This window comes from Podarcis erhardii (assembly GCF_964252035.2).
Source record: "Podarcis erhardii genome assembly, chromosome: 9".
NCBI classification, from domain to species: domain Eukaryota; kingdom Metazoa; phylum Chordata; class Lepidosauria; order Squamata; family Lacertidae; genus Podarcis; species Podarcis erhardii.
In genome coordinates this window covers 19,369,828-19,391,580 of record NC_138512.1, presented here as the reverse complement: position 1 = coordinate 19,391,580, position 21,753 = coordinate 19,369,828, and the positions used below count along the sequence as shown (strand labels likewise).

The 21,753-nt window shown below is 42.5% G+C and overlaps 1 protein-coding gene and 1 long non-coding RNA gene across 6 annotated transcripts in view; both read left to right on the top strand.

Annotated features, from left to right (window-relative positions):
* SMIM14 (small integral membrane protein 14) overlaps window positions 1-21,753 on the top strand; it is a 34,549-nt gene that overhangs the window by 2,798 nt on the left and 9,998 nt on the right. For 2 of the 4 annotated variants that reach the window (XM_081876038.1, XM_081876037.1), the window contains exons 2-4: window positions 10,170-10,249; window positions 13,877-13,994; window positions 19,083-19,131. In XM_081876038.1, coding sequence (XP_081732164.1) covers window positions 13,920-13,994; window positions 19,083-19,131 — 124 coding nt within the window. In that variant the 5' untranslated portion in view covers window positions 10,170-10,249; window positions 13,877-13,919. Of the gene's footprint in view, window positions 1-10,169; window positions 10,250-12,108; window positions 12,129-13,876; window positions 13,995-19,082; window positions 19,132-21,753 lie in introns of those variants that run through there. The other 2 variants (XM_081876040.1, XM_081876039.1) reach the window with 2 other exon arrangements.
* Window positions 57-21,753, top strand: part of LOC309349733 — an 87,632-nt gene continuing 65,935 nt past the window's right edge. The window contains exons 1-2 of one of the 2 annotated variants that reach the window (XR_014160146.1): window positions 57-1,566; window positions 4,101-4,902. This is a non-coding gene — a long non-coding RNA (uncharacterized lncRNA). The remainder of the gene's footprint in view (window positions 1,567-4,100; window positions 4,903-21,753) is intronic. The other variant, XR_014160147.1, reaches the window with a different exon arrangement.

Below are 21,753 nucleotides of genomic sequence, written 5' to 3'. Positions count from 1 at the left end.
GCATTCCCTCCTCAAGCTGGTTTTTCTCTTCTTTTTCCCCTTCTTCTCCCTCCCAGGCTTGTCCTTCTTTTAATGGAGGAAGAAGGCGAAAGGAGGCAAGGAAAAGGAAAAGTTTCCCACCCCGGTTCTCTCTTCTGCTTTGGGGATGGGAGGCAAAACAAAAAAAGTTTCTGGGGAAAGACTGCCCCCTGTTCCCTACTGCTGCCTTTTGCTTATTCTGGATCTTTGCAAGTATTTTAAACCCGCAAAATATGCAACCCCTGCACTGATTTCCTGGCGGGAGGGGGGGTCATTTAAAACCGGATCTCTCCCTGTAAAAGCCTGTTGCTGATCTTCCCTGTGCCAAAGGAGCCCCACCGACTTTGCTTTGGTGAGAGGCCAGCTGTGATAAAGGAGGAGAGCCGTTTGCTCGCTGGGGCTGGCGACGCTTTTCTTTTTGGTCTTGCAACCGAGCAGAACTGCACACCTGATTTATACAGATTTGGTTTTGTTCCTGAATAAACGTTTTAATATTTCTTAGGAGATGCATGATGCTGAACACAAGGCAGGTTTAATTTCCAAGTGCCTGCAGAAGTTTAGGTTGCGAGCTGGGTACACCCACCATCCTAATGGCTTTTATGGCGTGAAGCAGTCTATAAATTTGTTTAACAAATAAAACAGTTAAAATTTAGTAAAGGCGGTGCCCTCAAACCCTTGTAAGCTAAACCCTACGCATGTTTACACAAGCTTTGTGGAGTTAAGTGACTGACTTCCAGGTTAGCAGCATACATGGGCACTTTTGTGGGAGTAAACTTCATTAAGCTCAATAGGACTTGCTTCTGAGTAAACAAGTATAGGACTGAGAAGCACATTAACTGGATCAATTTTATATTATTCCTCTCTTTCTCTTGCTCTTTAATAAGCCAGGTCACAGTGTGTTGACTTTGAGTTAAAACATCAGCTTCCTCCTTAATCTTTATAAAGAAACATTTCCTGTTCACAATGGAATAGGGATCCCTGGAACAGACAACAGATGCCCCAGAAGCTATTACATTCTCAAGAGAGAGCCTTGGGAGAAGGCTAGCAATGACGCTGTAATGCCAACCAATACTGAACATGGATGCTTTTAATTCTTTTTTTTTTTTTAAGTTAGGACTTCAGTCCTAAACATATTACTTGGTATTATTTAGCTAACTGGGCTTACCTTTAATATTAAAACATGCTGGCTTCAGACTTCCTGTGCAAGGAGAAAAGATGACGATCCAGCAATTACAGACAGACTATTGGCAAAAAGTAAGATAGTTATTATTTAACATCAACAGTGTACTTGTGTCATGTTATAAGTGTGAAATGAGTATTCTGAAATATCCTGAAAAAGGTATGACTCTTCTCCTGAGTGTGCTTTCACGGTGTTGTAGAGTTGCACGTTTATCATCCTACTGTTGTAATTTTCCTGCTTTTCAGAATGCTTTGTACTTAACTAATGATTTTATTTTAATTATCATTATGATGTCAATTTCCTGGCTTTCACTGACCTGCACCTTACCCAGTGACTTTATTAGATGTTCAGGAGGATCAGTCTGACAGGTTTTTTTTGTTTTTTTTAAAATAATATTTATTAGAAATTTCCAATTACAAAAAAAAAAAAACCATCCGAATTTAAAATCTTATTTTCAATAACATATTTCCAGGACTTCCCCTCCCCTCCCCCTCTTGTATTCCAATTCTTACAAAAAAATTCAGCAAGTTCTTATCCCAGATTTTGAACTTATTATCATTAGCCCAGTTTTAAAAATATTTTCCCATCCCCTAAAATCGACCTGTTCCCTTCCACGCGTTCCCCCCTTTGATACACAATACAGATTAAAATAATCAAATATAATTAATTAGGATAAAATTATAAAATATAATTAAAATAATCAAATATAATTTTACGCCCTTTGGATTCCAAATTTCCCTCCCCCCTTTCCCGGTTGCGTTCCCAATGTTCATCAACGTCTGATGTCTTCCTGGAGCTCCCACATCTATCTAGACCATAGTCCTTTACCAGTCATCTTTAATTTGGAATGTCCAATCTTGGAAGGAGTCTATCTCAAAAAGGCCCATTTCTTCCATCCAGATTTTTATATTTAGGAGTAAAAACTCCAATTTTATTTCTTTAGACCTTTCAAATCTGGATGTCCCAAATGTTCCCATTTCCAACTTTATCCAATTCTTGTTGTTCTTGTTGTTCTTGTTGATCTCTCTCCTCCTTTTTTTTCCCCCTGCTCTCCTACACAAATGTTCTAATTCCAAAAGCTTCTAATTCCTCTGCAGAGGCTCTGTTATTCAGGAACAAAACATTATGCCAAGTCCCTTCCATTCTTCAGTAGATAAATCTATTGTCTCCTTTAGTGTGTAGACCTCTGTAGACAAAATAGTGTTCCATTTCTGCAGTTTCCCAGGAGATAAAAAGTTCTATTCAGATTCCAAGCCAACAATACTTGTAATATCCCTCAGCTCCTCTAGGTGGATTGCAATAACTCAGTTCCCTTCCAGATCACGCCCACCAGTCAAAATAACTTGTTATTCCTTGTTTTAAACAATTTGTATCCAATTTATAACAAATGTAACCGGCAAAGTCCTCGTAACAAAGTTCTCATTTTTGTTCTTCCGCTTTGACAGCTCTTTGACAGCTGTCAAAACCTCTCTTTCTCTTCTCCCGGCGCTCTCACAAATCACTCCCAGGATTCCGGGGGGGGGGGGTGTTTGTTTTTTAGTTCAATTCCACTTTTCTCCTCCAGCTCAGTCTTATAATTTTCCATCGCGAAGTTAGTAACTTTGTCAAAATAGGGTTGCACTCGATCTTAGTTGTCAAATCCATTACTTTAACTCCTCTACAACGGGGGGGGGGTGACTTCCTTTTTGCGCCTCCCCCGCTCACTCCGAATTTTTAAAAAATTTATCCCCCTTTTTAGTCCAGGTTCCAATTACTCACGGGTTATTCTTTTAAGTCCAAATTTTCAATAGAAGAAGTCAGCGCTCTCCGTCGAATGGCATGCGGCTTCGCTCGGCAGGGGAAGCGGAGGACTCAAAGCACCCCCCCCGTCACCCGTTCCGCAGCCTTTAAAAAGGCTCCTTCGCGGGTCGGGGGGGCGCAAAAGGTGCCAGCCGAGTCACCATGTCCATGGGTTTCAGCGCCCATGGTTTTTGAGGGTCCCCGCGTCGCCGGTGCGGTAAGACCCAGCCCCTGCCGGGCAGGCTCCCTCCGGAGCTCGGAGGGAGTCCGCCATTCGGCGATGGCGCCAACCCGGAAGTCCAGTCTGACAGTTTTTACATGTGCATTGCAATAACTCAGTTCCCTTCCAGATCACGCCCACCAGTCAAAATAACTTGTTATTCCTTGTTTTAAACAATTTGTATCCAATTTATAACAAATGTAACCGGCAAAGTCCTCGTAACAAAGTTCTCATTTTTGTTCTTCCGCTTTGACAGCTCTTTGACAGCTGTCAAAACCTCTCTTTCTCTTCTCCCGGCGCTCTCACAAATCACTCCCAGGATTCCGGGGGGGGGGGGTGTTTGTTTTTTAGTTCAATTCCACTTTTCTCCTCCAGCTCAGTCTTATAATTTTCCATCGCGAAGTTAGTAACTTTGTCAAAATAGGGTTGCACTCGATCTTAGTTGTCAAATCCATTACTTTAACTCCTCTACAACGGGGGGGGGGTGACTTCCTTTTTGCGCCTCCCCCGCTCACTCCGAATTTTTAAAAAATTTATCCCCCTTTTTAGTCCAGGTTCCAATTACTCACGGGTTATTCTTTTAAGTCCAAATTTTCAATAGAAGAAGTCAGCGCTCTCCGTCGAATGGCATGCGGCTTCGCTCGGCAGGGGAAGCGGAGGACTCAAAGCACCCCCCCCCTGTCACCCGTTCCGCAGCCTTTAAAAAGGCTCCTTCGCGGGTCGGGGGGGCGCAAAAGGTGCCAGCCGAGTCACCATGTCCATGGGTTTCAGCGCCCATGGTTTTTGAGGGTCCCCGCGTCGCCGGTGCGGTAAGACCCAGCCCCTGCCGGGCAGGCTCCCTCCGGAGCTCGGAGGGAGTCCGCCATTCGGCGATGGCGCCAACCCGGAAGTCCAGTCTGACAGTTTTTACATGTGCATTGCTTTGAGGGAATGTAGGTTACTAAATAAATGTAAATAAATCAACAGCCAGAAGGGTCTCTGTCAATTATATTAAAGGTTGCAAAAGTTCATATGGGTGGTCCTTTAAAAAAACAAAAACTTAGTAAGTTTTACAGAACATACAGAAAGAGGGAAAATAAAAAATTGAAGAACCTAGGACCATGGGACATATAATAATATCCCAAGAAGGCCATTCTTCTGCTATCCTGGTTTCAATGACTTAGGTCACAAATTAAGATTGGGAAGATATGGGTTCAGATTCTTGCTTAGCCGTGAAGCTTGCTGAGTCACCTTTGGCCAGTCCCTATTTTCAGCCTAATCTAAGGGTGGTTCTGAGGATAAAATGGTTGAAGTCATGTACATTACCCTGAACTGCTAGACAGGTAACCAGCCTTTTTTGGACTCATGGGCCTGTTTATAATTTAGAGAGTACTCCTCTGGTTGCTCCTCTCTCCTGCTCTACTTGGATCAGTGGGTGGCCTCTGTGCTTGGAGAAATGAAAAAACAAAAAGTATCTGGGAACATAATGATTTTCTTTATTCTGCTAGATAAGTTTGTGAGCAGACAGGCTGGACAAACTGTCTTTTTGCTAGGTTCTTGTTTATATTACAGTGGTACCTCGGGTTACATACGCTTCAGGTTACAGACTCCGCTAACCCAGAAATAGTACCTCGGGTTAAGAACTTTGCTTCAGGATGGGAACAGAAATCGTGCTCCGGCGGCGCGGTGGCAGCAGGAGGCCCCATTAGCTAAAGTGGTGCTTCAGGTTAAGAACAGTTTCAGGTTAAGAACGGACCTCCGGAACGAATTAAGTACTTAACCCAAGGTACCACTGTACTGTACTGATTTGCAATAACTGGAGGTAGGGAATAAGGCCAGAAGGCCCAGCAGTGGAAGAAATAGGTTTGCTCTATCACTATGCATTCTTAAGGGTCGCGGGTGGCACTGTGGGTAAAACCTCAGCGCCTAGGACTTGCCGATCGTATGGTCGGCGGTTCAAATCCCCGCGGCGGGGTGCACTCCCGTTGCTCGGTCCCAGCGCCTGCCAACCTAGCAGTTCGAAAGCACCCCCGGGTGCAAGTAGATAAATAGGGACCGCTTACTAGCGGGAAGGTAAACGGCGTTTCCGTGTGCTGCTCTGGCTCGCCAGAGCAGCTTCGTCACACTGGCCACGTGACCCGGAAGTGTCTGCGGACAGCGCTGGCTCCCGGCCTCTAGAGTGAGATGAGCGCACAACCCTAGAGTCTGTCAAGACTGCCCCGTACAGGCAGGGGTGCCTTTACCTTTACCTTTATGCATTCTTAAATGCAAACCAGATCCACTAAAAAGGGTAAAAAAAAATCCCGTCAGCATTATTGACTCCCAAGTGGTAATGAATTTGGGAGCAATCTTCACCCCTTAACAGCAAGACTTTGTGGAGGGGGGCAGGCACCACTGCATCCACAGAACTGCCGGTTGCATTGGCCACAGCAGAAGGGAGGACAGGCGGGAAATGCCTCTTCACTACACCACCAGTGGTGGGTGGAAGCATGCAAGGGACACTTGTCATCTGATGCAAGGTGATGTGTTCATGCCTATCTTTTTTAAGATTATTAATACTATTGTGCCTTGTGCTTGCAGTTGTAATTCAGCTACACAGTTAAGTCACCTTAATGGCTTTATTTGGTACAGGTGTTGTGAATGTAAAATCATTTTACCATTGATAAAGTGCTAGTGCAAGAACAATAGGATCTTGCTTCCAGTGGACGTTATTCCTTGTGAAATATCCATTGCATCATACTTGCAGATCTGGGCTGGGGGAGCTGTGGCCTTTCAGATGTTTCCAGACTGCAACTTGCATTGTCCCTGACTGTGCTGGTTGGGGCTGATAGGACTGGTACTTCATCAACATCTGGAGGACCACAAATCTCCATCTCTGTTGTAGATGAACCTGTGATATATAACCAGCCAGGAATCCATAATCTGAGTTATGAGTGTAAGGAGTTGCCTACTTCACATTATCTTTACTTTCATTAAAAAATAGAGCCCAAAGTGTTTTGTTCTATCTGCAGTGTTTAGAATAAAAAAACCCATTAGGACTTCAGTCCTGAACTGACCCTAGTGGAGTTTTAGCAGCCTATGTTAAGATTTGCAACCATGACATAAATATATTTTGGCATACTTTTATTTTGCAAGGTATTAAAAATATAAATGTTATGTAATACTGCTCAGTATGCACTTGTCTGCATTTGCATTTTCTTAACCACAACATACTGTTTTTAATTAAGGTTAAATGTTCTTTCTTACCGAAAATTTCTCGTTTCCTACTTTCGTATATATATTTAGAGGCAAAAAGCAGCAGAGGGTGTCAGTGCTTTAGTATTTTGCATTAGTGACTTGTGGTGGCTAGCAGTGACGTTCTGTGTTTGTGGTTTTCAAAGAGGTTTCATAATAAGAAGACCAGTAGTGGCAGACAAACTGCCCAAATGAAAGTTTGCCTTCTACTTTCAAACGCCCCCTGCAATGTTTTGGGGTGTATTTTAGGGAAGATTCTCAATTTATATGGAGTAAGAGTGAGATCCAAGTTGTCCTAGGCTAGCCTTCCAAAGCTGGTGCCCACCAGTTGTTTTTGGGTTACAAATCCAATCATCTGTGACTGTCGGCTGGAGCTGATGAGAGCCAAAGGGCACCAGTTTGGGGAAGAGTGGCCTGGTACTCAACTGATAGGACTGTGGTCCCTAGACCATGCTGCAGAATCCTCTGAAATGTCCAGGAGTTTTGTGGCAGTCAGGGTATTCTCTGAAAACTAGCCCATATGAAAAGTGTTCCATGAAGGTAGGAAGTATGAAAATATTTGGAACATCTCTGAACATCTCTGCCTCCTTCATGTATAGAAAATCTGGGGTAGGGCTGGGGAGCCTCATGACCTCAAGGGTAGGACTAGTAGAAGGATCTCACAGCCCCTTTCTGTGCACGATGCCTCTTTGTGTGCTTCACATAGCCACTGAGTTAAAAGTGGTAAAGTAAAAGTAAACTTGACCAGATTGTGTGTCTTAGATTTAGCCCGCAATCCTATACACACTTGCTTGAGAATTAAGTTCCACTGACCTAAATGAAACTTACTTCTGAGCACAAAATGTATAGGATTGACAGTCTGTCATTTTTAAGAGCATTATAATATTTTGACATGTAGGAGATTAGACATTAGATCAGAACACATACACACACACTTACAAGCGGAACTTCTCAGAATTCAGAGAACATCCTTGGTCTCCTTGATAAATGATTGTTGTCTGGGGAAAACAAGTGCTTCTTATTTACCCGGACAGCACCCATCAAATCTGCCTTTTTGCCGGCACTAGTGTAATTATGTTTTCAGTCCTGGCAGAACATTGTGTTTTGGTACATTGCGTTGCTGATATGTCCCATCCTAAGCACTTCCATGATAACCCTGCACATATTTAGAACTGGCCTGTTAATTCTGTACATTGCAGTCTACCAGGGAAGATGGTTGTATCGCTACACTTTGAAAAATGATTTGATGTTAAAATATTTTTTGAAGATTGGGCTGGATGTGGTGTAGTGGTTAAGAGCGGTAGACTCATAATCTGTGGAACCGGGTTCGCGTCTCCGCTCCTCCACATGCAGCTGCTGGGTGACCTTGGGCTAGTCACAATTCTCTGAAGTCTCTCAGCCCCACTCACTCACAGAGTGTTTGTTGTGGGGGAGGAAGGGAAAGGAGAACGCTAGCTGTGAGACTCTTTCGGGTAGTGATAAAGCGGGATATCAAAGCCAAACTCTTCTTCTTAATTGCTCCAAAACAAGTTGGGATTCAGGCCCATCAAAGTAGTAAGAGTTCTGACTAACATAAGGAGTTGAGACGTGGGCTACACACTTCAAATCAGTTGTACCAATGGCACTCTGAAGCAAACTTGGACAATGGACGTCCCAAAGTGGGGTTTGCAGTAGTAGGGCTCGCCCTACCATTGGAAAGAGTAAGAGTAAGATGTTTTGACCTTTAAAGCTCTATGTGGCCTAGGACCCACATACGTAAGGGGCTGCCTCTCCACAAATGACAACATTTTGGAGGTCCCAAGTCACAAGGTGGTTAGGTTGGTCGCAACTAGGGCCAGGGCCTTTTCAGTACTGGCCCCGACTTGGTGGAACGCTCTGTCACAAGAGACTAGGGCCCTGTGGGACTTGACATCTTTCCGCAGGGCCTGCAAGACAGAGCTGTTCCGCCTGGCCTTTGGTTTGGACTCAGTCTGACCCTTATGTTTCCCTCCCCTTGCAGTTTTGACTTTTAAAATGAAGCTGCCTTTTAAATTGCATTTTAACCTGTATTTTAAATTGTTTTTTTTTTCTTTTTCTTTTTTCTTGCTATGTTTTTACTGAAATTTTATTGGTGTTAGCTGCCCTGAGCCAGGCTCTGGCCAGGGAGGGCGGGGTATAAATAAAATTTATTATTATTTATCATTATTAGTCAACCGATTTTGTGCCTCATTAAATTGTGTTTTTACTGTCATGAAAGTGGGGAGCCATTTTCTGCCTCATTGTGTGAAGACCAGCCTTGGGTACTGTTGTGGTGAGGGGAGGCGTTTGTTGCTCTGTCCCTAGAAGCAAAATGTTTTCTGCTGGGCCTGGGAAATCCATGTTTATGGATAGTTGCACTGGGCTGTCAAATGTGCCCCTCCTACAGCTACTTGAAAGGTTGGTTCTCACTTGGTCCCTCCCATATTACATCACTTGTTAATGCAGGGTTGAGGAACCTCTTGTAGCTGGTGGGCCAGGGCCTTATCTCCCCCCCACCCACCCCAGTTCTGGCAGGTCATTTTGATAGGTAGGTGAGGCCAGAGGTCTCCCACCTCTGGATTAGGGTCTCATAATTCTTATAGCACTCCCATAAGACATGGAAGAATAGTTGATGCAAGTCCTAGAAAGCTCTTAATCTGGATCCAATCTATCAGTGCTCTAATTTAGTTTTACAGTACTTGGTCATAATTTTTCCAGTTGATTTCAATGGAACCCAAATTCAACTGACTTAATTTGGATCCAACCTCTCACTTTTCACTTTTCCCTGTGAAACATGGAACACCAAGATGAACTTTTTGGCTATAGGTATTCAAATTTGCCTCATAAAGGTAGAAGAGGCAGCTTGATAGTAGCAGCTAAAGTGTAGTCTGAAAATGTCTCAAAGGGTGTGGGTCTTTCCCACTGCACACACATTTTTACATGGCATTTAGGAATCTATTTATGATTGCACAGTGCAAGCTAGTAAATATATAGGATACCGGGCTTGCCTTGGTTATTGTCCATTTGCATTTGAAACTTCAGTGATTTACTGGTAATGTGGTGGGAGCTTCAGATTTGTGCACGCTTCAGCAGCCACTCAAAATGAGCAAATTGTCAGAGTGAGACGTGGAACTGGGCATTTCTCAAAATGCCACCAACTCGTCTGACAGGTTTTTGTGAATTGGCCTATAAAAATGACAAACTTGTGCAAAGAAATATTTACTTACGGGATATTTTTTAAAGAACCCCATAGCTTAACAATTGCTAGACTAGCATTTTTAGTTAATTATACTGTATTTAAAGGTAAAGGGACCCCTGACCATTAGGTCCAGTTGTGGTTGACTCTGGGGTTGCGGCGCTCATCTCACTTTACTGGCCGAGGAAGCTGGTGTACAGCTTTCGGGTCATGCGGCCAGCATGACTAAGCTGCTTCTGGCGAACCAGAGCAGCGCACGGAAATGGCGTTTACCTTCCTGCCAGAGCAGTACCTATTTATCTACTTGCACTTTGACGTGCTTTTGAACTGCTAGGTTGGCAGCAGGGACACAACAACGGGAGCTCATCCGTCGCGGGGATTCGAACCGCCGACCTTCTGATCGGCAAGTCCTAGGCTCTCTGGTTTAACCCACAGAGCCACCCGCATCCCTTAATACTGTATTTACCAATTAGTAAATAAAACAGATATAGGGTTGTATCCAATGCAGACTCGGTGGAAATAGAACAGACTTCTGCAGTGGGACTTCACCTTCTTTTTCCTTTCAGCTCAAAACCTGCGCCTGAGGATTGGGGGCTATAGCAGATTTTGGAGGTGTGCAGAGGTCTGCAGTGTAGAGAAAAGGAAGGTAAAGTTCCATTGCACAAATTGAAGTCCATTTTACTTATTAATACTTGTACTGATGACGTGGATTGCTTCTAACTATTTTTACCATATGTCACCTGGGCATTAACATATGGCAGCTAAAAATATAATAAAGATTAAGTAAACAATTTTTCTGTAAGTAAACTCAATGTAAGAGTACAGTAGTGAGCCAGTGACATGAACTGAATCACACCCATTGCTAATATTGGTATTTATCACAAAATTAACCTTTGAAATGGGTGACTTTACAAAAGGCTCTTTTAAATTTGTACATTTTCGTGCAACCCAGAAAGCACAATTTTGACATTTTGGTTTTGTAAACCTGTACATTTTAATTGCTGCATCATAGAAAGGGTGCCACGTTGCTTCACATCTCCTGCCCCCCTGGTCCCAATTTGAACTTTGCTGTTGTTCCTGTATAGTGTTACACCAGTCAAACAGGTGTAACTAGCAGGTAGGTTCCAGTAAAAGATCTGAGTTGCAGTACTAGAAACCAATTAATACAGGAACTGTACCCATTAAATAGGTACAACCAGAAAGTAGTGTTCTTGTCCTTTTATAATGTTTCTGAGGGTTGTGAAGGTCATATGATTTACTTGTGCTTTTTGCAACACAGGGGGAACTGCCTCACCCACACCCTGGATGCCCCATCATATGGGGTAATATATGGCATCATTATGCCTCCAGATGAACTCCCACGTGAAATCTTCAAAACGCAATAGCAGCTCGTGCTCCTTCTGCATGAACGCTTGTCACTAAGACATTATATCATCAAAAAACTCATCCAATTTGACTTACATAAACTTGCCAGTAATCTGGGATTGTACCTGTCTCCAATAAATTAAATAGAGGTGCATTAGAGACCTGGTAGGTCTTGTGCCAGGGCACATCATTATCATATCTAAAAATCTGTATTGTACAATTTTTGAAAGCAGGATTTAATGTTCCACCATTTTAGTGGTGATGGGGGAATTTCACTTCCTTTCAAAACCCTTCCGTTGACATTTACTTTTCTAAATCTGTTTTTTTAAAAAAAAAATTAAAAAAATTAAGGACCTTTCAGTGATTCCCCTACCTGAGTGATAAAGGTCTAGGAATGGTTTTATCATGTGATCTGCTTGGTGAGGTTGGGAAACAGTGCCAAGTGTGGACTATATGAAGAAGCTATAAAGATAGGACTCATAGACTCCGTTGCCAGCAGCCCACTCCTACTGAGCTGAATTGAACAAGTGTAAATGTGCTCCAGAAACCATGCATTGTTGTCCGCTATGTATCTCTCCCCACCCACCTTGGGTATCAAGCAAAGGTTTATCAAGCCTCTGGTGGGTTTCCATTCATAGCTGTAGGTTGTATTCCAATTAGTGTATCACATTGTGTGTGCGCTTGTGCCAGAATGCCAATTCATCTAGTCCAGTACTTCAGATTTAAAGAGGTTTAAAGACTGTCTCAAGCCAAATCTTTAAAAATGTAGTATAAACACTGGCAACTGGGAAGCACTGGCCTGCGAGCACTCCAATTAGAGAACAGCCTTTACCAAGGTGTCATGGGCTTTGAAGATGCTCGAACCCTGGATGAAAAGGAGAAACTAGCTAAGAGGACCTTTGGCAAACCCTTACCATGATCAACTCCCTATGTCCCCACTGTGGAAGGATGTGTGGATCCAGAATTGGCCTCCACAGTCACTTACGGACTCACTGTTAAGACCGTGTTCATGGAAGACAATCTTACTCGGCTACGAGTGATCACCAAAGAAGAAGACTGCAGATAGGAAGTTTGCCGTGGATCCTGGGCCCAACTTTGTAGAGTCTCAGAGAGGAATGGGGGAAACTGTGGTCCTCCAGATGCTGTGGAACTTGACTCCTGTGAGTCTGAGCCAGCACGGACAATACTCAGGGATGGTAGAAGTTGTAATGTAGCAACAGCTGGCAGGTGACAGGTTCTCCATGCCAGGTCTTCCCAGATTTGGTCTCGGAGAATCTCAATAGGAAAAGTATGTAATAGAAAGCGTTTGCTTTCTGACACATCGTTTTTAACACATCATACAGGTATTAAATTGAGAAGGTGCAAAATGCCACTTTATTTGAAACACAGAATTAAAAATGCATTAAAACCCACCTGCCTTCCTCTTACTGAGCGTTTACCTACCCATGTTTATTAGAGATTGTAAACTTCATTGTAAACTTCCTCATTGCTTTGGTACGAAGCAGGTGATAATCCGTTTGCTTGCTGAATGCTCAGGAGGAGGATATACTACTGGGAGTCCAGAAGGAGTTGAATTTTAATTTGGAGGCACACCAGATCATTAAAATGGCTCCTGTGCCCTTTAACACATTTATTTTATTGTTACTGAAGTATATCACATAGCATTAGAACTTGTGATCAGTACATTTCAGAAGTTACATGGAGGCTTCTCTTTCCTCTTCTTGCATAGGCTTTCAAATACAGTATAGACCAGCCACATTGCTTCAGCAAACACATTATTTCCTTAATGTGTATGTTTGTTGATTAATAGTTATGCAGGAATGAAGAGGTTTGCAGAAGTGAATTGGCAGCAAGGATGAACTTGACCCCTTCCCTACCCACTGATTATCTTAATGCAATACCTCTCACACTTTTTCCCCCAGTTGGGTTTATGTCTGGTCTCTGAACATGCTGTACCACTGAACTACAACCCTCACCCTGGTTGGACTAAATACTCATGCTCACTGGTCTTTCCTTTGCAACGAACCTCTCTGAATTATGGGAAACTGTATTTCCCCTGGAATGTGTGATTTTTCTCTGTGTCTTCTATTCATCCTACTTCCCACCTGGATTACAGGGGGCAATATCTAAATTTGCATGGGGTGGTGGTGGAATATAGAAGGAAAAATCTACTTTTTCTAGGCATTATAAGGAAACAGCTGTAGAACTGCCCCCTCACTATTTTTGTCCCTGTGGAGTCTGGCAATGAAATGGTTAATTTTGCAAAAGGCAGCTCCACCCTGTCCAGCCAAGGTTAATAGAGATTAAGTGCCCTGGAAGTTTAAGTTAATTGTGACGTGTTCTTCTGGTTTCAATGGGACCTCGGCTTTATCTGAATTGTAGTCAGGAAGTTTTGGGCCGTGCATGACGAAAGAGCGGTGGGATGAGATAAAGTACGTCAGACAAAGCATATTTCTTTACGGGTAAACTACATTGAAATAAATTGGACTCACTTCAGAGTAAAGCTAGTTGTAGCTTTTAAGTCCTTCTGGTCCAAGGAACTTAAATTGCAAAAAGATCCCATTCCACGGGTTTTAAGTATTCCTTAGCTATGACTGGCTTTTGCTGGACTTGTGCCCCATATCTATCAGAAGTGTTTTGAAGCCGACATCTTCAGAAAGAAAAAGGCGCCAAATTTAAAGCGCATCAATTTTTTAATGGTGCGCTCAGAGTGTGATCCCCATTTCCCCCTGGTCTGTCCTCTCAAACTGGTGATGGGAAAGAGTCTTCTTTTGCCTGGTGCAGCAAACTCAATTGCTGGCCTCAATTCAAGTTTAGACTCTAGCCTGAACGAAAATGGGTAAACCTTTGTGTGAAAAGAAAAGGGAAAACAAAGTGTAGCTAACACACAACCCCTTGTCTTTTCTAGGTGTTCGTTATCAAGGACCGCTTTTAGCTTCATCTGAATAGCCATGGCAGAAGGTGGATTTGATCCCTGCGAGTGTATCTGCTCCCATGAACATGCCATGAGGAGACTGATCAATCTGGTGAGAGACATTTGCCTTTACGTTTCTTTCGTTCAGATCGGGATTTCAGCCAATTGCATAGCTACTGCTGAATAGCCTTCTTGAGGCCTTGCTCATGCAGACTTTCAAAGTGCATGCCAATCTCATAATTTTTTCTTAGCGCAGTCTTTCCACAAGTCCTTCAAGGGGCTACATCTATTATCCATACAATGGACAGGTAGATACACTGTTAGGTGATAGGGAAACCTTCCAGCTGAGCATTGTCGATTTCTCTTGTGCTGTCAAAAACAAGGGTGAGACCTTGGGAGTGGGTTCTCCCTCCCCCTCCCCCTTCCCTCTCAATATTTTGGGGAGATGTGCACTCTGGCACAGATGAGTGGCACAGTCTTGGAAACTAGTCAAGATAAAATCCATGGAAACAAAGTGCTGTCTAAGGGTAGGGGGAAAGTAGATTGGCTGGAGGTTTGCTTCTTAGATTTATTTAAAGGGCTATACAAGTACTTCTGCAATTGAATGGTGTCATGGGAGACTATCCAACGTGTGTATAAAAGAGAAGAACTGGGAAAATAAAGGAATGATCCAGCCATATTTAAATACTCCTTTGTTTCAGTGGGAGATCGTTAAAACAAGATTGAAAAGTACCATAACATTGACAGGCTCGTACCTAAGTTTAAAAAGGACTTTATTTTTTTTACCCCGCGGGAGGGAAAATACAGCATTTTACTTGGAACCAGGCTGGGGATCCACTTGACTGTTGGGAAAATGCAGCTTTTGGGTGTGTTACAATCACTTCTAGGAATTTATTCCTCAGGAGCCTTTTCGAACAGTGAACATCCTGTTTCAATCCAAGCTGGCCACGATAAGAACCTTGAACGTTTAAGAATTAGGGGCCCTCATTTGCTCGCTTTCCTCGTCCTGACTCACCACTTTTTCCTTTTGTATCGTGTCTTCTTACATTGCAATCCTGAGGGCATTCAAAAGCTGTACTCAGAGCTTTTCCGTAATGCTTTGAATAAGCAAATGCAATAAACAAGATCTCGGCAACCCGAGGATCCTACTAATTCGAGCTCCATTAACCTACGGGGGGTAGGAATCACAAAACCAATCTACTGTGGCTGGTAGTTTCCCTTTGCCATGAGTAACGGATGGTTGCAGTAACAGGCAGTCATTGAAGAGAAGGAACGGTTCTGTCCAGCAGAGAGGACAGATAAAAATTAGGATTAGCATGTTGACTTAGAGGAGTGCTAAGGAGACAGGAAATGTGCATCTGTGCCTAGCTAAAATGAAAGGTAGGGAACAAGAAGAAAAAATGGAGGCTACGGGGCCTAGTGGCGTGGCCTGGGAGAGGTAGGATGAGCATATATGTGTGAGGTTTTAATTTTATTTAGAGGTGATTTAGGGGAAATTTAATTGTGAATAGTGTTAGGTTCCAATGAGTAGCTTTGTGTTTTGAGGCTCATATATCCCAGCCATGTGTTCTGCTAAGTTTCTGGAGGGCCAAGGTCTTTTGCCTCTTAGCCTCTTATCAGTTTTCCTTCTGTGAAATGGATGTTTTCTTGCAGTAGTAACTACAGTCTTTCTCCACGTCCCCACAGCGGCCGTTTTTGTGAATTGCTGTGTCCAAAACGGGCCAGCCGTTTTGCAGCAGTGCCCACATTGCAACTGTGGCCACAGACCCCAAAATGTTGGAGGCCTGATATAACAGTTGTCATCGGCAACTTCGTCAAAGTCAGTTGAGACTATATCAGATAAAATAGGTTCAGGATGGAGTCATGGGGGTATTAATGCAAATGAATCCAGTGAGGTAGGGGTATGTGTGTGTGTGTGTGAATTCTAGAAACACAAAATCCTTAACATACTGCATCTTGTGTCAAATGTGAGGGAGGGACATTTTTGAAGGGACATTACTGTATATGAATTTTGTTTTAAACTGCTGAGGAGGGAAATGAAACTGGCACACAGTCTGTCTGTTAAGGGGAGATCATATCTCAAGTTCTACGAGGTCTAAATACTTGCTTTTTGAAAAATGGAAGCTGGAAATTAGGTTCACCAGGGGGCAACTATCTCTTGTGGATGCCCATTTCCTATAACCTTATCTCCAGAATGTGTATAATAAAGGCAAGGCTATCTCTAGGGATCTTATTAATACTACTATATATTTTTCCATTATTTTTCTACCTTGCCTACATCAACATTGCCCTCTTTTGGTAGGGAAGCAACACTGCAAGGTGTGTGTTTATAGGCCCATTTTAGAATGGTGGTGCAAGTAAAAAACACAGTAAGTTATGCTCACATGGTTTCTATTTTTACCCGATAAGTATGGTAGTATGTCACAAAATACAAACCACTGGACACATTCTGCTTGGAGCTCACCTGCAATCAAGCCCCATTGAAATTAATGAAACATGTGATTCCTTCAAATCAAATTTCAAAATGTGTTAGGTACAGTTTATCCTTATCTACGTCTGCAAAATGTCTGCAGTCTTGTGCAGAGCTCTCCCTCATTGGAACAACTCATGTTCTGCAAAGCTTATTGAAAGAGCTTGCTAGGTCAAAGTCAAAGCAGAAGCGATTAGAGAGTTTTCCATTTGCCAATAAACAAAGCTGAACCTATTGATACGTTCTCTCTCTGCTTGTAAAGTGTGTGTTTTTGGTTGATGTTAAAATAGGAGAAAGGACAGGTGTGAGAAAGCTTCAATACAGTCGGGAAAATCCTGTGTGTGTGAAATCTCTAATTCCCCTATCCCTCCAGTGCAGAAGGGATCGAGGGCTGGCCACTGTAAAAAGATGGAAGTGAAGCAAATTGCATAGGTGAACACTCATCTGATAGCACTGGAACAAAAAAGGAGGAGGGACTTGTGCTTAGGAAATGCCCCCTGGAGAATCGCCATCAAAATTTAAAGGATGGGGTTGGGGTTGACCTATGGCATACGTTCTTGGATTTCTTGGTCCACCCACCACCCCATAATCCTTTCAGTTGTGTGGGATGATTGCAGGGTAAATGAATACACATCAGATTGTTCGTCTGAGTGTTTTTGTAGCATGGCCAAATTACATTGCTACATTAAACATGCTTTTTAAAAAGCACGTCTAAGCTTGCCGCTTCTGTTGTGAAGGAAACATAGTCACATGGGACCCTTAGCTATTTCCCTGCCAAAAATCCACCCCACATCTGCTCCTTGTACACAGATGTGACGTTTTCCTGCGAACAGTACCTTTAAGGACAAACAGCAGCTGATGGGAAGGGAGGGGCAGGTTTTGGCAGGGAAACTGGTACAGTGCCCCAATCTGGTTCAAGACCCTGTTTAGCTGTTTTTCTTTTGAAATTAAAGGCACCAGTGCTCAGCATGGTGTTTTAAAAAACATGCTTAATATAATATAGTTTGTCCCCAAGTGAGCATTCCATTGAAAATGATGTAGTGTGGTGAGACCGCATTTGCTCTGAGATGTGCATTTGGACATATACCTGGCTTAGGTCTGCTTTTTCTGATCCAGTAGAATAGGCTTCCTCAAACTTGGTCCTCCAGATGTTTTGAGACTACAATTCCCATTATTCCTGACCACTGGTCCTGCTAGCTAGGGATTGTGGGGGTTGTAGGCCAAAAACATCTGGAGGGCCGAGTTTGAGGAAGCCTGCAGCTGGAAGATTAGACCTTACGAAGAGTTGAAGGGAAAGTTAAATGGTTGGTTACAATATCATCAGATTAATGCACTGTGGCTCGAACACAAAAAAAAGGGATGAGCGAAAAAAAAACGAAATATCAGGTTGAAATTCTGGAATGTAATACCAAACTCCTCTCTAAAATGTTTAAGCAATTGTTGGCCTGGGAAACCAAGGACGAAGAAGTTAAGGGGGTCATGGTTAAATGGGCCAGAGATTTGGGACATAATCTGGAGCAGGAGAAGTGGCAGAAATTATGGAAGAGCGGTATGAAGTTCACGGCATGTGCTGCCCTCCGAGAAAACTTAGAAAAAATGATGTATCGCTGGTACATCACCCCGGCAAGACTGGGGAAGATGTACAAAACCGGAAGCAGCACTTGCTGGAGATGTAAAAATAAGGTGGGAAACTTCTTCCATATGTGGTGGACTTGTGAGGTGGTGAGAGGATTCTGGGACCAAATCTATGATGAATTAAAAAAAATATTGAAGTAAAGTTTTCCTAAAACACCGGAGGCGTTCCTCCTAGGTATGGTAGGAGAGGAGATCAAAAGAGAGGATGAAATTTTTTTTCAGTACGCTACAGCTGCGGCCAGGATCTCATTGGCGCAAATCTGGAAAACGCCTAATACCCCCACGATCAAAGAGTGGCAGATGAGACTGTTCCAATATATAGAGCTAGCGAGACTGACACAAAGAATTAGGCATCAAAATAACAGTAAATTAAAAAATGATTGGAATAAATTTTTAGGCTACATTGAAGTTAACTTTGGAATTACTAAAGTCACAGTGGATGGAATTTAATACTTGCAATGTTTGGACTATAGTAATGGTAATATAATCTGTGAGAAGGTTATAAGAGTTTCTAACCCAAACCGGGTCAGATGGAGGTCATTGTGTTTGTAATTCTTGATTTTTTGTTTATTATCTTTTGTTTTGTCATTTTCTTTTATGTATGTCCTGTTGTTGATTTTTTTATATGTCTGTCTTTTGTATGGTGTATTTTGTAAAATTTAATAAACAGATTAAATGAGGAAGCCTGCAGTAGAAGGTTGCATCTGGCTAGAGATTTGGAATTGGTCCGCACTTCATTCTTTTTAATAGCAGCTCCTCCATATTGTACAGCCAACTGTTTTGGTTTCAAAAGCCAACTGTGATGCGGTGTATTGGGAGGGGCTACTTTTTTAAAAAATGGAACAACTTTTTCTAACCAATGATTATCACCAAATTTCTAGCACTTATTGAAAAGCTGAAAAATAAAGAATTTTGATATACAAGTAAATTTTTGAAAGTAAAACCCATGTAGTTAACAACAGTTAACTTCCAAGACTTTGCACTTGACTCTCCAAAGTTCATTTGATTTCAGAAATTCTGAAGACTCACCCACAAATCTTAGAACGGATGAAGTCTCTTTTTTCTCTAAGCAAGTTTCTGTTTTCTTCATTTCAGTTACGGCAATCCCAATCCTACTGCACAGACACGGAATGCCTTCAGGAACGTGAGTAATAGGGAAATCTTGCATGTATATTTTTAAACGCTTTTGTATATTGCTTTCCAGCACAAAGCAACTCAACAGCTGTTTTTATATATATCAACAGAAATATATCCAAAAATTAATAATAGTACAATTTAAACACCAATAAAACAACAGCCACAAGCATTACAAAATACAGGAAGATAGTTGGACAGAATAAATCTAAGCATGCCATCTTCATCATGCGACAAAATCCCATGTAGATCAGAAAGCTTTCTGTGGGTCTAAGCTTTGGGGGGGGGGCATCAATACAAAGGAGGCCATACTCTGGTTCCCCATATAACAAGCTGCTATCATCAATGGAAATGGCAAGTGGAAGTGACCCTCCTGCTAATTTCAGGGCTAAAATAATTAGTGTTAAGGAATAGATGCAAAGGAAGAGATTATGTCTGAGGGCTAAATGTGCATTAGACTGAGTTTCATATTTCACCTTTTAACCTTTTTTTTTTCTTTTCACAAAATACCACTGGGATTGTTGCACTCTAAAGTGGGAGAACTTCACAGAAGCAGGGAGATACTTCTTAGGTTTTCTCTCTGATCCCCCTCCCATTTAAAATGTTCCCATCTGCTTTCTTGCTGCAATTTGGGAGGAGGTGTTTTTTTTATAAATGGAATAACCACTGGATAAGAAAGGATTCAGAAGCCCTTCCTCCCTGCTTAGGACTTCTGCTTTAGATTGTTATCTCTGCAACTGTATTTTACTTTATTTAGTTCACAACTTTTTATATACCTTAGTTGTAATAAAACTTAAAAGTGGTTTGTTTTCTAAAATAGAAAATGTGGGGGGTGGGACGGGACAATGCATGGCTGAGGGCTAGGGGTGGGTGTTGCTCTGTGAAAAGTATCATCAGATTAGGATATCAAAACAGCATTTTGAGAAATTTCAGGGGCATGCATTTTGATCCAAACAGAAAAAGGCCTAGATAATTCAGAAAGAATTGTGCCATTGTATACCTTGTAGTATAGGTAATTTGAACCAAAGGAAGTTTTTTTTCTTAGTTGGAAGTTGATCTTCCAGTTTTGGAATGCATAACCGTTCCAGCTAGGTACTAATGTACACTGATAAAGACCCAGGTTCATGATTCATCATGCCGGATTGCACACTACAGTCTTATTTTCCAACTTTTCTACACTCTTGAAAAAAAAGGGGGAGGGAGTTGGCAGTGATTGGATGTTTAAGAGCGATATAAAAATACAGTGAGAATCAGCTGTGAGTAAGAGCATGTTTGGAATTTTTACATAGTGTGTTGGGGCCAGTAAGAGGCTATGAGTATCCAGACCTGGAGAGTTAACGAGTTAACTGCATGGCCAGCTATCTAAATGCTGGAACCTCAAGTGCAGCACTAAGGAATACACTGCTTTGCATAGCAGGCAAGGCAGAAGGCCTGGCTGCCAATATTTGCACCAGGCTTAGCCAACTCAGAAGTTTCATGCTGCTTGCCAGCCAATTGCAAGGGCAGACGTTGTACGCCTATGGTATCTTTGACGTCTGGGGGCCATAGCTGTCAACCTTCCCTTTTTTTGCGGGAAATTTGCTTATTCCAGCGCCGTTTCCCGCTGCTATCCCAGATTGTTAGATATCCCATAGACTGTCCCTGGGACAGGTGAGGCTGCTGATCCCTTATTTTCGAGGCTCCCCGGGACAGGTGAGGCTGCTCATCCCTTATTTTTGATGCTGCTGATCCCTTATTTTCAAATCTGAAAGTTGACAGCTATGCTGGGGGCCTGTAGTCAACAGGGAATGGCTCACTAGACTACATTTTGACTTGCTCCCTTAGATTCTCAGTTTCATCTCCAGATTCCCTGTCACTAGCTTTCTTCTGTATTTATTTTGTGCCCTCCCCCCAGCCTTCTCTTAAACCGGAAATGAGGAACTCCAGATGTTGTCAGACTCCAATTCCCATCATTCCTGATTGGCCAAGCTGTCTCGACTTATGAAAATCAGAGTCCGACAGCATCTGGAAGATCGTAGGTTCCCTAAGCAGAGCTCTGGAGAGCGTAGATCCTGGCACACAAATGACTTTGGGAACTTTATATCCTGAATTTCTGTCTTATATGAAACCCTCGAGGTGGCTTGCATATAGAATTTATAGATTCTGGCACACACAATTCATTTAGGAACTTCACACACACCCGGTTTCTGTTCTTATATAAAATGCTCATGGTGGCTTACATATTAGAATTAAAGGGGGGGACCAGGGAAACATACTCAAAACAGTTTAAAAGAAGATGGGAACAGCGGATAAAAAATTGCAGACACTTTCCACACACACCCAATATCAACTGAAAAGACCAAATGCCTAGTGGAATAATAAGCTTATTTCTAGATTTGAGGTGAGGGGGCTTAGCTCGAATTGGCAGGGAATTATGACATCTGCTGTGTTGTTTTCCCTTAGTCACATCTGCTGATAGGAATGAAGAGCTGGAGGAGTGCAGCAAGTGGTTTGGGAGCCTATGATTATTTTGCTTCCTGTCTGAGACCCAGCTTATACAAACAAACCCTTTTGGCCAATGATTACAGCAGTAAAGGCTGGAACTTTGGGTGGGGTTTAGTTTGGGAAGCAGGAGGGCAGGGGCTCTGCTGAA